Consider the following 18,933-nt stretch of genomic DNA (forward strand, 5'->3'; position numbering starts at 1 on the left):
GTCTAAGATATTTTTTCTTAGAATTTTACTAGTGCTATTTTGAATTTTAGAATGGCATCCAACATGTAGTAAATCAAAGCGCCAGATTACAGTTATCTCAAGGTGCTTAGGGCAAAGACACTACAACAATACAGCGAAAACCCCAACAATTAGACGACTCTAAGCTTTAGAACTTTAGATGATCACAGAGTGAAAGGTCAAGTAGTTCATATTTTCAAATTAACAAACAAACAAACACACCCCCTCCCGAAAAGAAGAAGAAATAAATAAATTATTTTGCACCTGATAATTTTATTCTGGGTCTTGTAGATGAACCTAGGGAACCATCCTCTTTGCTTTATTATTGCTAATCCTACCAAAAGCCTGGCACAGTGACTCACCTGGGAGTACCTATGAAAATGTAATTTTGTGTTCAGATTGATTCACAATATTAGTTTCATTAAGTTGCATATTAATTTCATTTGCTCCTGTTAAATCCACATTAGATTGGCTTCCCCCCCACCAAGTTAATTTCATCTCATCAGAATACATTCACCGTAGTCCAGCTAGGCCATACGTAGCTTCGGCTTTGTATTAAAGAAACATTGTTAGATTTCTTCTTGGCCAGTAGCACAGTTACTTTTAGTTGTCTTTACTAGCTACATAAATGAACAACAGTCCTGGATTGTACTTTGAAAGGGCCACCATGTTCCTGTGATATTGATCCTTATATCATTTGTAGGTTTATTTTAGTAAGTAAGAAAAATGTATTTATATAGCACATTTCACAGATAAAAATCACAAAGTGCTTCACAATAAAATCAGAAATACAAAAAAACCAATATAATAAAACAGTGAAAAAATTAATTATTTTAGTCCTTTATTTATCCAGGTAAAAATATCTCATTGAGATTAAACATCTCATTTCCAAGAGAGACCTGGCATCATGACAACAAAATTGAAATCAAAAGCTCGTTTGTATAAAAATGTCTTCAGCTGCTTTTTAAAGGAGTCAATGGAGTTTAAACAGCGTAGAGACAACGGCAGGGAGTTCCACAGCCTTGGTGCCAGTGCCTGAAAAGCCCGATCCCCACGTGTTCGGGATGAAGCATGAGGTTTTAACAGTTCAGAGATATACTGGGGAGCTTCACCGTGCAGAGCTCTAGAAGTTACAACTAAAATTTACCAATGAAGAGAAGCCAAAACTGGAGTAATGTGTGACCTCTTGTTTGTGCCAGTTAAAAGTCTTGCTGCGGCATTCTGTAGAGTTTGAAGGCGATCCAGAGCTGATTTGTTGAGACAAATAGGGAGTATATACAGCAAAAAGAGAATTGGACCTAAAACAGATCCTTGAGGTAACCCAGAAGGCAGAACTGATGTTTCAGACAACACATGATTCATACACACACTAAAAGAACTCTCAGATAGATACGACATAAACCATTTTAAAACAACACCAGTTATCCCAAACAAGTCCTTCAGCCTATTTATCATGATGCTGTGAACAACAGTATCAAAAGCAGAGGTGAGATCCAGCATAACCAGAATGGTGTACTCTCCAGAGTCTGCTGCCATCAGAATGTCACTAGACACTTTAAGTAAAGCTTTTTCAGTGGAGTGCAATTTGCGGAAACCAGACTGGAAAATGTCCAGAACATTGTTCTTCTCCAAAAAGTTGTTAAGTTGTTCTCCAACTGTTTTTTCCAAGATCTTTGACACCAATGGAAATATTGATATTGGCCTGTAACTGCTTGGAAGAGATGTGTCCAAATTTGGTTTCTTTAATATTGGTTCAACAATAGCTTGTTTAAAATAGCTGGGAAGTTTAATTTAGTTTCATTTTGCTTCCGATTTTGGATTTTAGTTGGATTCACTTTCACACTTCCAAACATTGGAAGTCATATATATTATGCATGTTGTATTGCAAATATATACTCACTGGCCACTTTTGCTGTCACTTGTTAGTAGTGGGTTGGGCCCCTTTCTGCTTTCAGGGTTGCCTTAATTATTCATAACATAGATTCAAGCAAGTGCTGAAAAGATTCCTCAGAGATTTTGGTCCATATCGACGTGATGGCGTCTCACAGTTGCTGCACATTCATGATGTGAATCTTCCGTTCCACCACATCCCGAAAGTGCTGATGGAAGCAGCCATCAGAAGATGGGTACATTGTGGTCATAGGGGGATGAAGGACATGGTCAGCAACAATACTCACTCAAGTTGTAGCATTTAAATAATGCTTAATTTATACTAATGGGCCCAATGTATGAAAGGAAAATATCCCACCTTATTACCTCATAAGGTAAGATGGACCGTGCTTTCATGATGTTGATGTTAAATTCTGACTGTACCATCTTAATGTTGCAGCAGAAGAGACTCATTGGACTCGATAACATTTTTCTAGTCTTCTGTTGTCCAGTTTTTGGTGAGCATGTGTGAATTATAGCCTCACCTTCCTGTTCTTAGCTGAGTGGCTCTTGGTCTTATACTGCTGGAGCCATCATCATGCACAATATATCCAAACATCTGCTTGAATCTTCTGTGCTTTCAGAGATGCTGTTCTGCATACCTTAGTTCTAAAAGTATACCGTTGTTCTAATGAGCGCTTATTTCCCTATCGGCTCAAACATTCAGTCTATTCTCCTCTGATTTCTAACATCAATGAGGTATTTTCACTCAGAGAACTGATACTAACTGGATATTTTCTCTTTGTTGGACCATTCTCTGTAAGCTTTAGAGGTGGTACAGAAATGGATAATCCCAGAAAATGAGAAAATGATAGTGTCATGTGCCTCTTATTCCATGTAATTCAAACCTTGAGAACTTGGATGTTCATCAACCTAGGCTTTTTCACACCTTGTGAATGGATACATTGAATAGTCAGTGAGAGTGGTGAAGCAATGGAGGCAATAGATGTGGGAATGGGATGAAGAAAAAAGTATATTGGAAATACACATAACTTTTGGAGTTTTTGAATAAGATCTTGTTGCTTTGAAAACCACGCTCCTTATATTTTTGATGTTGACTTCATGTTTTTGCTTGTCCTCTTTAGTTGGTATAATTTTTCCTCCTTATTATTTGTTTTTGGATTGTTTTTACATGGATTGAAAATCCGACACAGATTGTTTTTGGATTTTTAAACGCTATTTTAAATATAGTGGCCAACTTAATTGTGAGTGTTTTATTTGGGATGTATTTTCAAATATTTTTATGATTTTAATATGTGATCGTTCAACGATACATCGAAGGGCTGAAAAATGCAAAGTGTTTGTAATAAACTTTGTATATAATGAAAAATTTCCCTGGAAAAAGGGAAAGGAACAAAAAAGAACAGGCAAATAAACAAGACATTGGGATTGGGTGTCAAATTATGATTAAACATAACATTGGGGACGTGTGTGTGTGTGTGTGTGTGTGTGTGTTCAAAACCCTTTTGTGAGCAAGTTCAGATGTGGTGCTTCAGTGTCATAAACAGGAATTTACAGCCACTTGCACAGAATGGGTCATTAAGTGTGTGTGTGTGTGTGTCTTGCTGTGTCTGTATCAACCTTTGCCATTAGATTCCAGGCGTAAAAAAGTCCTTTGTTCCGCTGTTACAGCTCATTACGTTTCATTAGCTGTCTCTTCCCCGTTCTCTGTTTAGTTGCATTTCAGGCAGTTCTCTCTGTCATTGAGATTGCAGCGTGTTAAAGTCAGGTGCACATGATCCCGTCTTCTAACCTCTAACCAATAACTAACTGTATTGTTGCTCCCAGCAGACCAGTAGGTGGACAGGATGGTATCAGAATAGGCAGCAAGACTAGGCTGTGTTTCAAATGTGTTTCAAAGCTCTCTGAAACACATTTGAAGAATTGCCCGAAGGCCGACTGCACCGTGACGACTGAGCGCTGTGCTGGCTTTTCGTCCTTTGCAACAAATAGTTTGAAGTTGAACTGCTAATATCAAGAGGTATCAAAAAACTTTGAAACAAAATATTCCAATGGAATGATGGTGCATTTTTTAATTTATAGATCTCAATTAAAATAAATATTAATGCAAAAATAGTCCGTTGGATGCCCGCAGATTAGGTTTACAATAGGTTTCAAATAGATCAGAGGATCAGAAAATTGAGTGCAAGATAAATTTCAGTGCTCTTCGTTTTTGTTACAGGAGAGTAAACATTTCTTCCTCTTGTAGCTGCTGCTCTTCTCAGTCCAGGGACTATAATGGATAACCTTGGAACTTGTACACCAATTTATTCTCTCTCCTTTGTTCACGGTTTTCTATCCAGTCCCTGATTTCTCTCTTTTTTTCTTCTTTTCACCTCGTGACATTAATAGTAATGTTCTTATCTACTTAACAGAAAGCTAATTTATCTTCCCATTACTGTGTTGAATATCGCATGAATCCATTGTTAGGGATTTGAATGGATGATTAAAACGTTTCACGGGATAGTTTTAGATGCTTTATTTGTATTTGGCTTTAATAATCTCAAGAAAAAACAGTTTATTTTTTCTATTTTGTCATCTGCTGTTTTCATTTATGTATTTATATAATCAACCACAATCAGTGTAGCAAAATACACCTACGCTATGCACACAGACACAATGTAAACAAAGACACAATGTAAACAAAGCCAGATGAGCATGTAAAAAAATGTATGTTAGAGTGCATTGTGAACATATTTGTGTTATCCGGGAGGCCCCCTATGTGTTAGCCTCCTTGTTTCCTGTGATTTGTGTCCCCTCTCCGAGCCAACACAGTGGAATAATAGGCCTTATCAACTTTAGTGCTGACCTTCACGTAGATTTGTGTTAACCATTGTGTCTAAGGTGTATTGCACAACACTTTAGCCAGCTGAGAGTGGGGTAAATTTGGGGTCACTAATGTCTCGGTGCACAGAAAATCAATTAGCCTTAGAGCAGGGTTAGGACTCAGATGTTAAGCTGCAGATACAACATCACTTTATGACTCCTGTTTTTTGACATTACGTATCCCTGAGTAACAAGGACGGATCAGAATGAAGGTCTAAATACTTTAGTCAAAACTAAACGAGGGAAGAAACTACAGGCAGTCCTCAGATGCTTTCATCCCACAGTTTGACACACTCAGACCCTGCCTTTTTTAAGTGCACATGGGTATGGTAGTCCTTGATCTGCTGTGTGCGAGTTGGAAGGCCACCCTAACAGAAGCTGCTGCAGGTGGAGACTTGGTTTAATTTTTTTTTTTTTTTTTTTTTTGGAAGGTTTGTTAAGTTTAGAGGATATTGGAGGCTGGATTGAGACGGTCCACTGGCCAGTTCTGAACTCATGCATGTCAGCTAGCAACAACAAACAATGCACGCTGCCTGAAACAAAAAAGCTGCATACAGGTGCTGGATGGCAGGTGTTTCTTATTTAAACAGAAAGCGATGTGGATTTTATTCTATGGTTTAATTTGTTTGCTTGTGTCTCAATGTTGTTTCAGTTAGGGCTGTTCGATATAACGATATATATCGGATGAAGCTATAAACTATCGTTTCATTTTACGCTATCGTTTGTTTCGTGGTGTCACAAAATAAACCATTTACGGCAATATTTTTTCATCGTTTTGATGGTCGCTGTAGTGGCTATATTAATTTCTAGAAGTTCTCTCTTTCTCTTATATTTTATATAACCACACTACGGACGGACAAGCGCCTGTTTTTATGCGTTGTGGTTAGCAACAACGACGGTAACAGCATCGCGTGTCCGCTTGTTTATGTTCCACATAAACCTTTCACAATAAAGCTCAAGATCCTGTTGAGACTTTTCAAAATAAACTGAATCACGTGAAAGAGCAGATTATTTATGGATGAGAAGTAAAAAAGAGCCGCAAGGTGCTAAAAAATAAACCTTAGACGCAAACGTTAGAACAGGCTTTTCCCCGCAGCACGCCGTGTAATAAATACTCACAAAGAAAACGGCGGCCTTTACAACTTATGTCTAAAAATGTATCGTTTCATGCATCAGTTAAAACACTCGACTCCAGCTACATGACGCACAGTAGGAAATACTTCACACAAGTCGAGCTGCCCGAGATTCACAGAATTTACAGAAAACTTAACATTTTTGTGATTTATATCGGGATATGAGATTTTGGTCATATCGCACAGCCCTAATTTCAGTAAAATTTGTGCAAAAGTTTTTGAGCATGTGCTGCCCGTCTTAATATTTCAATATTAAGAATATTGCCTCCCCAGTAAATATTAAAGTGTCAAGCAAATCACATCACAAAATTTGGAGAAAGCCCTTTTTTTTTATATTTAGAAGTTATATTAGCCTCTATGTCTGATAGGATTACTTTTAAATTCATCTTCAGTGATCATTTTAATTCCAGTCTGCTCAAAATGTTCATTTCTGTCATTAAATTTCGCCATCAGTAGTGTGTCGCTGTGATTCGTCTTCTGAAAAACAGCGCAAAAAAACTGCTTTTGTGCTTATGTGTATTTTTAACTCTTAGTTCCCAGTTCGCTTTTCTAATTTTGACTTTGAACAATCATGCTGGTCCTATTTCAAGAAAAGAAATGACAGTCATCAGTATGTGATTGGCGTGTTTCACTTTCAGAGCTTCCTCCATGCTTGGATTCTTTTCTTAGTCCTCTTAACTGTTTCTCTTTGCAGATCAATCAATGTCATTATGATTGATTTATGTATTTATATGGCACATTCCTTGACTAAGCAAGGTAAAAAGTCAGAGCAAAACTCATTGAGTGCGCACTTTATAATAGAGGGTGTCACTTGGGAATAGCATAATCGAAAGATTCCTGGTGCGATCCTGGGAGAAGACACGAATCCCTGTGGGGTTTGATCAGGTGGGGCATCCGGCATAAGGCAAACATTATTATTTTTATTAAATGTTATTTGAATTTATTTATTCCCTATAGGCACTTAAGAATGCTAATGTTACAATAAGAATACAGGTGTTGGTGTTATAGATAAGTATCTGCTTTAAAGGGGAGTGTCACACAAAAAGAAAAGATGGAGAGATGCAAACTCATTAGCAAAGTTATTCGATAACTTAAAAAGATTTATGTTTTGTAATTTCAGTTTCATAGCAACAACATGGAAGTCAATGGGACTCGAGATCAACGTCTTTTTCCCTTTTCCTTCTCCTATACATCTTTTTTTTTTTTTAACCTAATAATGAAAGCAGGTATATTTTCTCTAACTTCAGATTCTAATATCCACAGTCATTCTGCATGATATCGGTCCATATCTCTTCCACACCGTACAACAGAATCACGTTGGACCGCGCCGCTTGACTGCGTTTTCATTTTGTTTGCCGTTGGTCAATGATCTCATCTTTTCTTTTCTGTGTTGTTTTTCTCTTGAAAGAGCAGAAGTGAAAATGCATCATGTCAAGCAGCAACAAAAGATGGAGAAAATGTGCTGATGTGCTTCAGAAAAGTGGAATTACAGCAGAATGAAGGGTGTTTACAAAAGGTTTTCTTCTCACGTACATATGTGTGAACAGTCGCAGAGACGCATGGATGCCCAATATACACACAATCTCATTTTGATTTTGCACTTCAGCACAAGACACACACGCACATACACCTCCACAACGGAATTCTCATTTTCTTTTTCTATTTCATTCTTGACACACACACACACACACACACACACACACACACACGACCATATGCAGACAGGCTCACACACAGACATATGTGCACACCTCTTCTAGCTGTGTACCACAGTGGCCTCTCCTGCTGTTTATCAAACCAATGTATGGGTAGTTTTCAGCTCCAGTGGTCTGAACACTTTATTCCATTTCCCTCTTTCCCACTGCTTAACACACAAACACACAAATATATGCTCAGGACAAACACACACACACGCCGTACACTATTCTCCACACTCGCTCACCAGGACAGACTGTGCTCCCCACAGTAAATCCAAAAGATTGATGTGTCTCCTTGGACAAAATGAGATTGTGTGTCATTACAAGGTATTATGCTACAGAACCCCTGAGTAACTGAATTAGTCCCAGTGTGTCACAGACAAACACAATTTACACACATACACTCGTGCACACACATACACACAGTAGTTTATTAGTGTGTCCATGATTTCAGGGGGCATTACGTTCAGTTAGAAATGTTCTGGAGCTTTAACCATAACTACTACATGTCAAAACTTAAGCTTACTTCAACCTTAACAACATGTCTTCACCTAGAAATTTGATGACAGACATTACAGGAGCTTTTTTTTATCCTCCTAAGGAAAACACATTGACATACTGTGACTGTGTAAACAAATTTACATCCCTACAATCTGAGCAACACCCAGACCACACACACGAGTGACTATTTTAGAGAAGATTTGTGACTCAAGCAGCAACTTTTTGTCAATAAGAAACACCAGCCCAGTAATGAGGTGATTTCCACTACATTATCTGTAGTGGTGTACACATGCAGTCCAGTCCAGTCATTTTGTTTTGTTGCTTTAGAGGAATGGAGTTTAAGAAGAGAGTGGTTACGTTCGTAATAAAATGTTTAGGAACTGGAATCCTTTTGAAAACTCTTGAGAAAAAACCCAAAACATTTTAAAAGGTCTCAATAATTCCTTTACATCCTCTGATATATGCAAAGATTCTGCTAGATGTAAAATGACAACAGCTTTAAAGTGGACCTGTTATGCACATTTCCAGCTGCATATTTTTATTTGTGGATTTGATTAGAGTAGCTTTGCATGATTTACGGTTTAAAATTACCCTTATTTATCTTAGACTGGGCTTTGTTGAAGCCCCTCGGTTCATCTGCTTAAAACAGATATCGACTTTTAGTGATGTCATACAGAGCCAAGAGGAAGAAAAAAGCTTTAGCCATGTTTTATGTGAGTAACCACCACTGTATCACACTATATACATGGTAGAGCATAATAGGTCCACTTTAAGGCATTTGACTAGTCACTCCTTGATGATTCAGTCAGAATGGAGTAAAAATTCTGTTGCACACTGACTGCATTTGAAAATAATTTCTCTAATGTGTAGTTAGAGACGTTGCCAACATGTTTTAGTCGATCTGCAGTGCATCTCTCTGCAACAGGGAACTCAACTAAACTGGTTGTCATCTGGTTCTATTCTGGTTATATTCCAATATAAAAGCAAGGTTTGTGGAGCAATTTCTGTTTCAAATCTGAGGTTCTAGCTGAACTCTAAATGTTAGTAGTTAATGTGAATTGTAGTTTACTTTAAATTTATGTATATGTGGACAACTTATACCATATTAACACACACACATTACATGTAATTGCCAACTTGATGCAGTTCTTTTGCAGACTGATAGCAGACTGGCTCAGTCTTGCCGTTTTATCACCTTGACACATCAAACTTGCTTTGAAGATGGCAGCTGTTTGCAAGTGGTTTCAGACCTGCTCAAGCAACAAGATCACAAGTTCATTGCAAACGGTCACAATCAGTTCAGGCGACCTGCGGTCTCCAACCACTGTTTTGTCTAGTGACTTGCATGAAGTAGTAAGTCAGCAAAACAAGCTGTCAGTTGACGGTTATTACTGTGTGCAGATCCTTCTGACCTCTGAATTTACCTACTATGTGAGTCAGCTCAGCATTCAGATCATCAGCGAAAAGAGGACTTAAAATTCAAGTAAGTTAGAGTGCAAAGTGGTTAGTAAGCCAGAGAAGTGAGCCGATTACCTGACCAAGTACTGAGTCAGTCAGCCTGATTGTAGGCCTAACCTCATAGCATATCTTCACGTGACACTTTATCAGTGAGTTCAAAAATAAACAAATATCGCACCATTCTTTTCCAGCAACAATAGGCTCATTGACTTTAGCACAAACACCGTCTCGAGGTCAGACTACAGACAAAACAAGAAGTTGGGAAAACACAGCTACTACGTGGACATGTGGTTTCACACACAAGCGCACACGCTCTCACACACATACACACGCTGACTTTTTTCAGTCAAAACAACAAGCAAAGCTGCTGTAGTAGTTTCAGAAACGCGGGGTCAACATGTGACACATTTTCGAAAATGCACACAGAGCTCTTTCAGTATTTAACACGGGGAACATGAGACTCGATAACAGAACTCGAGAGGTCATGAACAAAGGCTGGATTGAACGCAGAGAGAAACGGGGCCCAGCTGCATTAGAGCACACACTCGTAGATGAAAGGAAGCTCACTGAAATCCATGCACACACACAAATACACAAACACGACCAATCCTCATGTGAAATATTGGTGCAAAAACTTTTACTTGATTGATTTTTTTTTTTTACCTAACACACAGCTTCAGAGTGTTAACCAATCGTCACAAGTCAGCGAGCCACCGTAGAAAAGTGTTCGCACAAATTTACACTTTTGAAAAATGAAGTAAAATCTCTGTAGTTTCAAACCCACCGTCGCAACTCCACTTAACCCCCATTGACTAAGTGCCACAAGCGGCGCTTAATCCCAAACCCTTATGATTAGAGCTCCTAATAATATTTGATGTGATGAATATTGCCTTTTTATATGAGTTACACAAGATCATCGGTGTGTGTGCAGTTCCCATGCAACTTGAAATGGGTTTTAACTGCCAATCTTTTTCTGAATTACTAATAACCCCTCTATTCATTGCTCCTAATAGGTCTTAACTTCATTGTGTCAGCAGTCTTTGTTCCTTGACTCCATATTATTTCGCCACCTCCACTTTGACTTTGAGATGACACTAACAGCAAACTCACAGGCTCGAGGCATTGTTCAGCCATATAACAGCAGTTTGGAGATTTTGTTTGCTAATATACCCACTTCAGCGTCTCCCCGTCTCGACAATAAGCGCAATGACTAATCTTGCTTTACAATTTGCATGGCGCTCAGACTTCCCCTCGCAGTTTAAGCTTTGTTTTCATAATTGCGTTTTGAAGCTGGCACAATACGAGCCCCGACGAACACTAATACACACCGATGGCTGTTTTCTAATTAATGTGTAGCTTTCTAATTAATGTCTAGATTCTAAATACTTATCACTGAGAAATGATTTTCTTGTTCTTAATATGCAGCACAAGGGAGCCTTCCCGAAGGGAACTGTACTTTGTTTGTGTGCGTGTGTGTGTGTGTGTGTGTGTGTGTGTGTGTGTGTGTGTATTGAGGCAGGCTTACAAATGTATAGAGGAACCTCAGGGTTTTCCTCCCTTTGTTACCTTTTCAAGGCTGCAACCATACAATAATCTCTCCGTCTTCATCTCACACGCGCGCACACACACACGCACATTGGGGAGGTAACCTTTCTCATTGTAACACATTGATGAACTACACTGTTGTCAGGTACAACAGCTACCTCTGTGGTTTAATTAACTGGGACAAAACAGAAGAGGGAGCAAGGACAGATATAAAGTAGGCCGAGAAATATTTGGATTTAATTATCAAAGTGCGTCTTTATGTCACTGCAGCTGCTTAGTTTTCCTGAATGGTAAAAGCAGCTTTAAAATTGTTGTATTATTTCAAATAATTTATCATCCATCGCAACTTTAATACAAAGTAAAGGCGTGCATGTGCCTGCCACAGCGAGTGAGGGACACAGGCTCCTCTTTGCGCTCAGCATTGGTCTAGTTGTCACAGACCGTCCTGGCTAATGGAGAAGTCGAAACCGCTAATGCATTGTTGTGATACTGGACAAATGTTCAGCAACAGCAGCACACTTGAACACCACGTGCAATGTGTGTGCGTTCATATGGCTACGAACGCACACACATTGCACGTTACTGATGCAAATACACACAGACACACAAGCAGGCCACTGACTGTCTCTTGAGATTAATGTTGGTGTGATCCATTCAGCTGGGCCTGATCACATTAAGATGGATTGACCCCCTGGTGGTGTGTGTGTGTGTCTGTGTCGGCGTGTGTGCACGCACACGGGGTCCCATCTGTCTGTGTTTTCTCCACAGCAAGGTCCTGTGACCTAGCTGCCATCTTTAGTGCCCTCAGCGAAGCAATACTCTGAGAAGGAGAGATGGATGGATGGATAGCTCTGTTTTCTTTAACCGTTGTGGTGATTTGTGTCATTGAAAATTCTTCTGCTATTTTAAATGAATGTCAGAACGATTATAAGAGAGGGATTGCAGCATTTTAGTGTGCAAGGTGTTAGATGGTCCAACAAATGCAGTGGAACAAGTGGATCGACATGTATAATGTAGATGTTTGTGCCGTAACAGAATGACCTCTTTTTTTGTCATCTTTAGGTTATTGCATGTTACTTATTTTTGACAAAGAATTTGTGTAAAGTTGTAGTGTATCTGCTCTGTAGATAGACTGTGATTAACCTTTTTTTTTTTTATCACTGGTTTAAATGTGATCCAGTATTTAACTATGAACCATCAGAGGAAGAACAGCTGAACTTTCCTCTACGGAACATATTTATTAGGGGTGCAACGATACTCGTATCGATATTGAACCGTTCATACAGTGCTTTCGGTTCGGTACACATATGTATCAAACAATACAACATTTTTTTTATTATTTTATCAACTTTTCTTCTGACGATGCTGTCTGTGTTGAGCGCTCAGTGGATCTGCGTTCAACTACTCCGCCTAGGCTGCACTGTCGAGTGCAGATCCACTGAGCCCAGGGCAAGCTAGCAAGACAGAAGCTAAGCTAGTTGCAACATGGCAACTGCCTCAACGCTACCTGAAACTGAACCTCCCCCACCCTCATTCAGATGTGGCGTTTGGCACTATTTTGGTTTTCATGTGAAGTATGATCCTGAAGGTAAGCGCATCATGGACAAAAGTAAAACAGTATGTCAGATGTGCCACGCAATGCTCAATTGGTGGGAACTAGTGCGTTAGCGCAGTTAGCTTGTTAACGTGTTGACGCCGTCCAGCCCCACGCACGGGGCGATCCGCGGTAACTCGTTAACGGAGATTTGCAGCGTTATGGCGTTAATGTCATTTTAACGAGATTAATGCTACAAACTTTACCCGAGTCATTTAGACAGCGTTAGCACATGATTCTCCTTTTGGGGACCTGATATGTTTAATATGCTGCTGAGAATATAGCCCAGAAGAAGCGTATAGTATAGCTTTTATTTTGGAAAGAGCCATTTCTCTGTAATAAACTCTCTTTTCCAAAGATGAGTGATTTCTCGATCAGTTAGATTTATTTTATTTTTTAATTATTTTGTTGTTTCAGCAACATTACATTTAAAAACTGTACTTTTGAGTTAAAATATATATTTATCATTTTAATAAATGACAAATTAAAAAGACAAACATTTTTTGTATCGAAAAAATATCGAACTGTGACACCAAAGTATCGAACCAAACCGTGAATTTTGTGTATCGTTGCACCCCTAATATTTATATATCACTTCTTGTATATGGATTATATAAAAAATTGTTACCATATTACAGATGATCCCAGCTTCCACCTGAGAGATGCTTCACAACATCACTCACTGGATAGTGGAAACTATCAGGATTAACGAATCCACCATCCTACTAATTGAAAAACATGGTCATTCTTGAGCACAATATTGTTTTATATATGGAGTAATATCATAGTGTGATTAGTGGTGTCTTTTGTGAGGCATATGACAAATTTTGTCCTTTGTGCTTCAGGTTTCTGGGGATCAATGTTATTTTTCCTTGAATGTCAAGGATGCAGTTTATGCTTACTGTTTTTGTTTTTGGACCATAAGGCACACCGGATTATAAGGCGCATTAAGCGAAGCAAAACAGTCAGATAATTCAAACTTTACTCAACTCATTCTTCTTGCTTCCTTTTTCGAGCGAACCAGAACAGAGCTGCTTTTAGGATGCATATATAACAAATCCCAAGCATTGTTTTATGTTACCATGATCAGCTTTAGCAACAGAGCTGTACCCAATGTATTCCCAAGGTTAGAAGTCTCCATTAGTAGTGCTGTGCTAATGGACAGTCAGGTTTTCTTTATGAGTAGAAGTACTGGCCCATTATTAGCTATAATTGAGTTTGTTTGGGTCTTTACCCCCAATTACTTTGCAGTATTTTGCTAATGAGATGCCACAGCGTTTCATTCAGACTGACCCAATAACATGTACTTGCAACTAATGGAGCCAACGAGGGGAAAAAAGCCAGAAAAAGAAAAATGCATAGAAATAAAATTAGATGGAAAATAGAAAATACAAAGATGTCATATGCTCACGTAACCTCAGAAATTCCATGCCAACAACAGTTGGCTGGAAAAGATGTTAAATCCATAAAATGCACCTGAACGAGACTCTGTTATTTTTGTAATACTGTCGGTTTGTGTGTGTGTGTGTTTTACCATTTTCAGTTTAATATAGGATGTAATTGATTTGCAGTTCAGGATGTTAACACATCGCACAAACTTTTTTTTAATGCCAGGTTGTACTTTTCAAACTACAATGACAAATTCGAGGTCTGAAATTGAATCCAAATTCATCAGATGGTTTTAATAGAGTGTGGTTTGGTTGATCTTCCCAACCAAGCACTCTCCCGGAGTTTACACCCTGCCATACTCAGGGCTTTAGTGTGAGGCAATTTTATTTTTGTTCTCATTTTTCTGTTCTGCTTCATTCTCCTTTCCCTTCCTTTCACAGTCAATTTGAATCAAGCCTCTCTTCTTTTTCTCAAACAAAACAATGCGGCGACTCTAGCGTTTCCACTGTTTGCCTTCGAGACAGCTGTCCATGGTCACTTCTAATCCTTTGAAATAGTTTATGAAAGAGAGAGCAGTTTTAACTCTCCCCTGTCTTTTAGTGCTTTTCCTTAATTGAGACCTAAGACCCGAACTCTTCCACGACATGCATTTTTAATTTCTCTTTATATTTGGGCATATTGGGGCCTGATGAATGTAAAAACAAAGAATTACCAGATTTATTTTTTTTTACCTTATTTTTGTTTTTAAGAAAAATGAGAGCCACAAATGAGGATATTCATTTAAAATTTTGATAGAACAGTAGCAGTATAATGTCCTCGTAAGTGGATATCAGGCCCATGTAGAGCAAAATTGAGTATTTTGGTCTAAATAACCCAAAATGTCATGTCCACATATGTGGACGGCAGGTCCTAGGACAGGGGTGGGCAATTCCAGGCCTCGAGGGCCGGTGTCCTGCAGGTTCTTACCTTGGGTCAACACACCTGAATCAAATGATTAGTTCGTTACCAGACGTCTGGAGAACTTCAGGACATGTTGAGGAGCTAATTTAGCCATTTAAATCAGCTGTGTTGGATCAAGGACACATCTAAAACCTGCAAGGACACCCTCCCTCGAGGCCTGGAGTTGCCCACCCCTGTCCTAGGAGGTTAAAAGTCTCTTCTGTTCATTTATATATATTTTTATATTCCACCTTCACATTTTGAGCTGAGTATAGTTCATTTAAGTTGACATCCATTTCCAATGGCATTGGTGAATACAACCCGCTGCTTTCATTTGATGTTTAATATATTATTAGATTTGTACCGTATGATATAAATGGAGCAAAAAAAGATTGAAACACAAGCCCCCAAAGCAAAAAACATGTTTTCTTCAATAAAGTCAAAAGTGAAGGTTTGCTCGATCTTTCTCTTTTTACATTTTCTTTTGTGTCTTTCTGTCGGTGTAGGTGTCTGAATGCGTGTACCTACTGCAAGACGAAGCATGCAAGAGGAGACTTGGCCAGTTATCCCATAGAGGAGCTAGTGGAGAGAGCAAGGCAGTCTTTTCAGGGTGAGTACCGTTTTCTCTGTAGACAGACACACACTATCACTACACAGGGCTGTGCAATTATTGGAATTTCAATTTCAGTTACAGTTTTGGTTTAGAACAAGATAACTGAGATAAAAAAATTAATGTGACACATTCTTGTTTTGCCTTGGGTTATAAATCCAGCGCTCCCACTTCCTTTTCTCCTTTATGTTGGTGGATTTTGACCCTGACTGTGCTCGAATTGAGTATAAAAGGTTGTGTCGGTGTGTCTCTGTGGTTCAGTCTGGTTGTGGAGACACTTAGGTTCTGATTTAGCGTACTCCTGTGTGTGTGTGTGTGTGTGTGTGTGTGTGTGTGTGTCTTATTAAGAGGGAGAGGTTTTAGTAACACATGTTGATGTTTTTGTTCTTGGGTAGAGGGTCCAGCCATTTGGCTCTAGTTTGATGCCAAAGGAACAGCTGTTGTGCGCTGGCATCTGTTCCTTAAGAGCACACTCCCAGAATCCCTAACTGCACAGCAGGCCATGCCTCTGTTAGAGCCCCAGGCAGGTCAGTCAAGGGCAAGTCTACGCACTCATGACACAAGTGGCTAACTTAATTATCGAGGCGCTATCATCCATTTTATGATATGCATTTTAAAAGCCAACTGTCTATTAAAAAGCTTGTTTTTCATTTGTTTAAACTAGCTAGGGTCACTCTGTTATCCCTTTAACACCAGCGTTTATCCATGAGCTCATTGTGTTTCAAACTTTGCTGTAAAACTAAGTATTAATGCACAAAATCTTCCTGCCAAAGACATGAAAAATGATGACAAAAATCCATTCGTTCTGCCATTAACTTTACTTATTTCATAGTAATCACAAAAACATGCTAAGTTGAAAAGGGACAAAGGTACATTTCTTCCTTTCTCTTTTATAACAGCGTTCTAGCCTCATACCTACAGATAAAATTAAATATATAAAACCTCTCGCAAAGTATTGAAACTTCTTATTATGCTGTTCTTCACCCCACTGCCGTAAGAACATCCCACTAACAGGACTTGCCAGGCTGCTTGTGTTCTGGACTCTTAGGATTTACTCGTTCAGGTTGATCCTGGCTCCCAAATACACTACTGATAATACTAAGTGTCATGAAAATCATTATTAAATCATTAAAAAGTTGTTTTGCGTTACCTTTGCACCACAGTTTTCCATCCGAGTGCAAGCATCGCAGCAGGGATGCCTGTTGCGATGCCTGTTGCGATGCTTGCATGAGAAAGAAATGAATAAATTCTGTACTGCACAGGGCTCGCAAAATCGCTAGCCCGACGTCCCGGGGCTAGCGATTTTTCCAGTCGGGCTACCAAAATCTATCTCTGCCCTGCCCGTCGGGCTATCGTAGGAAGGGAAAATATATGTCAATGCTTTTGCATTCTTTCGGAAATTTCGTTTGAATTTGCTTGTTTTTTTTGCTTTCACTTTGCAATCGCGCGAACTGTGTATAGAGAGCGACAGCACTGATTGGTGAGTGACGATAATTTGCGCACCAATTCCTCTGACATCGTCTTATCAATCGTTAGCTTACTATGCAAACATGACAAGTTACATCTCCCGCAGCAAGCTTAAACATGTGAGAGGTTGATCGCGCAGAGAATCGCTGAGCGTTAAGTGAGTGCGTGTGTAAAAGCAGCAGGATATATATTTTAGTTCTGCTGAGCCAAATAAGACAGGTCAGGGTGAAGAAGTGACAGCCAAAGAAAAGGTTACCACAAAACGGAAAAGTTATGACAAATCAGACTATAAGGCAAAAAATAAAGTGCAGCTTTATGGTTTCATGGACAAAAGAATTTCTGTGGCTGCAATATGACAAGCTAAATAATAAACAGGGGTGCACATAAGTGGTCCGCAGGTGCATTTGCTGTCAAAATAAAAAAAGGCGCACAAGATAAGAAGTTGCAACGCGTGTTTGCGTACATAAGATTTTCTGGAGGAGGACAGACATTTGTTTAGAACTCTTAAAGATGTCGAAGAAGCAAGCTCCTTTAAGCAATTACTTTGGTGTTCCTCCACCTCCAAAGAAATGTCAGAAGGACTCCGAACCACAAAAGAAGCGCGTATTCTCGGAAAAGTAGTTGCAGGAGGTGAGCTGGCTTCAAACAAATGATGAACGCACAGAGATGTGGTGCGGAATGTGCCGTGAAAATCCCACTCTAGCGGACAAAAACAGTGCATTTTATATGGACGCAAACACGCGTTGCAACTTCTTATCTGGTGCGCGTCTTTTATTTTGACAGCAAATGCGCACATGCGGACCACTTATGTGCACCCGTGTAAATAACATAATGTTCTGCCGGGTGTGTTGTTGGTTTTCCCTCGATTTCTGAGTCGACAAGCGCCTTTGTTACTGGGACCAGTAATTTTAAGAAAGGCCCCCATTAGAACCCATGAGAAATGCAAGAAATGCATTATTGCTCAGTCTGCAATATCTTTCCCAGAACAAACACCAATTGCAAATAACATACTAAAAATAAACCTGAAAAATCTGTTTAGAACAGCGTACTATGTTGCAAAGAGTGAACTACCACTGGCAAAGTTTAGCAGTCTTTGCAAACTTCAAAAAGCAAATGGCCTAGATCTTGGTTCCACTTGCCTCTTACCCGTGACTTCAGTGGAAATTTCAAATTCAGGATCTGACACAGGCTGATTCATGTTCTACACAGTTCTTACAAGTTCATAGAAATTTCTGTTCAATTAGAACCAAGTATTTGAGTTGATGATTGTAATTTTTATACAATGTTGTAATTTGTGTTTCAACAATTTTTTGATTAATGTTTTGTTTCCGTTACAATATTATACTTTAATGTATAATATTGTAAAGGAAACAAAACAGGAAACAAAACATCAATCAAAAAATTGCTCTCTTTTTTATTCGGGCTACTTAAATTTATTTTGGGCTACCAAAAACTGAAGAGTCCCTGCCCGAAGGGCTACCAGGGATTTTGAAATTTTGCGAGCCCTGCTGCATTGTGCCAGGTGTGTTATATAATTTGCTCAGAACTGATTGGATAACGCTGGTGTCTGCTGTATTGCTTCCCAAAAGAAAATATCCTCGTGTGCTAATTGCTCCTGCACAGCTAATAGAGTACTTTAATTGACATAAATAACGAGCCTGGAACTTTCAATGCAATGTGAGTGCTGGTCTTTACACAACCTTCGATATTAGGGTAATTAACCCTCCCTCCCCTCCAAAAAAACCTCCCAAAAATAAACCAAGAGTCCACCCTTGACAAGGACAAGGCTTTTAAAATCCCATCCTGAACCCTCTAAAACAGCTGCAT

General features: G+C 39.1%; 1 protein-coding gene across 2 annotated transcripts in view; it reads left to right on the forward strand.

The window, feature by feature from the left end:
- Nucleotides 1–18,933, forward strand: part of cdkal1 (CDK5 regulatory subunit associated protein 1-like 1) — a 252,886-nt gene that overhangs the window by 92,248 nt on the left and 141,705 nt on the right. For both annotated transcript variants that reach the window (XM_084943963.1, XM_084943964.1), the window contains exon 8: nucleotides 15,536–15,639. In XM_084943963.1, coding sequence (XP_084800089.1) covers nucleotides 15,536–15,639 — 104 coding nt within the window. The remainder of the gene's footprint in view (nucleotides 1–15,535; nucleotides 15,640–18,933) is intronic.

This window comes from Perissodus microlepis, chromosome 11 (assembly GCF_051167445.1).
Source record: "Perissodus microlepis isolate ML-2025 ecotype Zambia chromosome 11, ASM5116744v1, whole genome shotgun sequence".
Taxonomy (NCBI): domain Eukaryota; kingdom Metazoa; phylum Chordata; class Actinopteri; order Cichliformes; family Cichlidae; genus Perissodus; species Perissodus microlepis.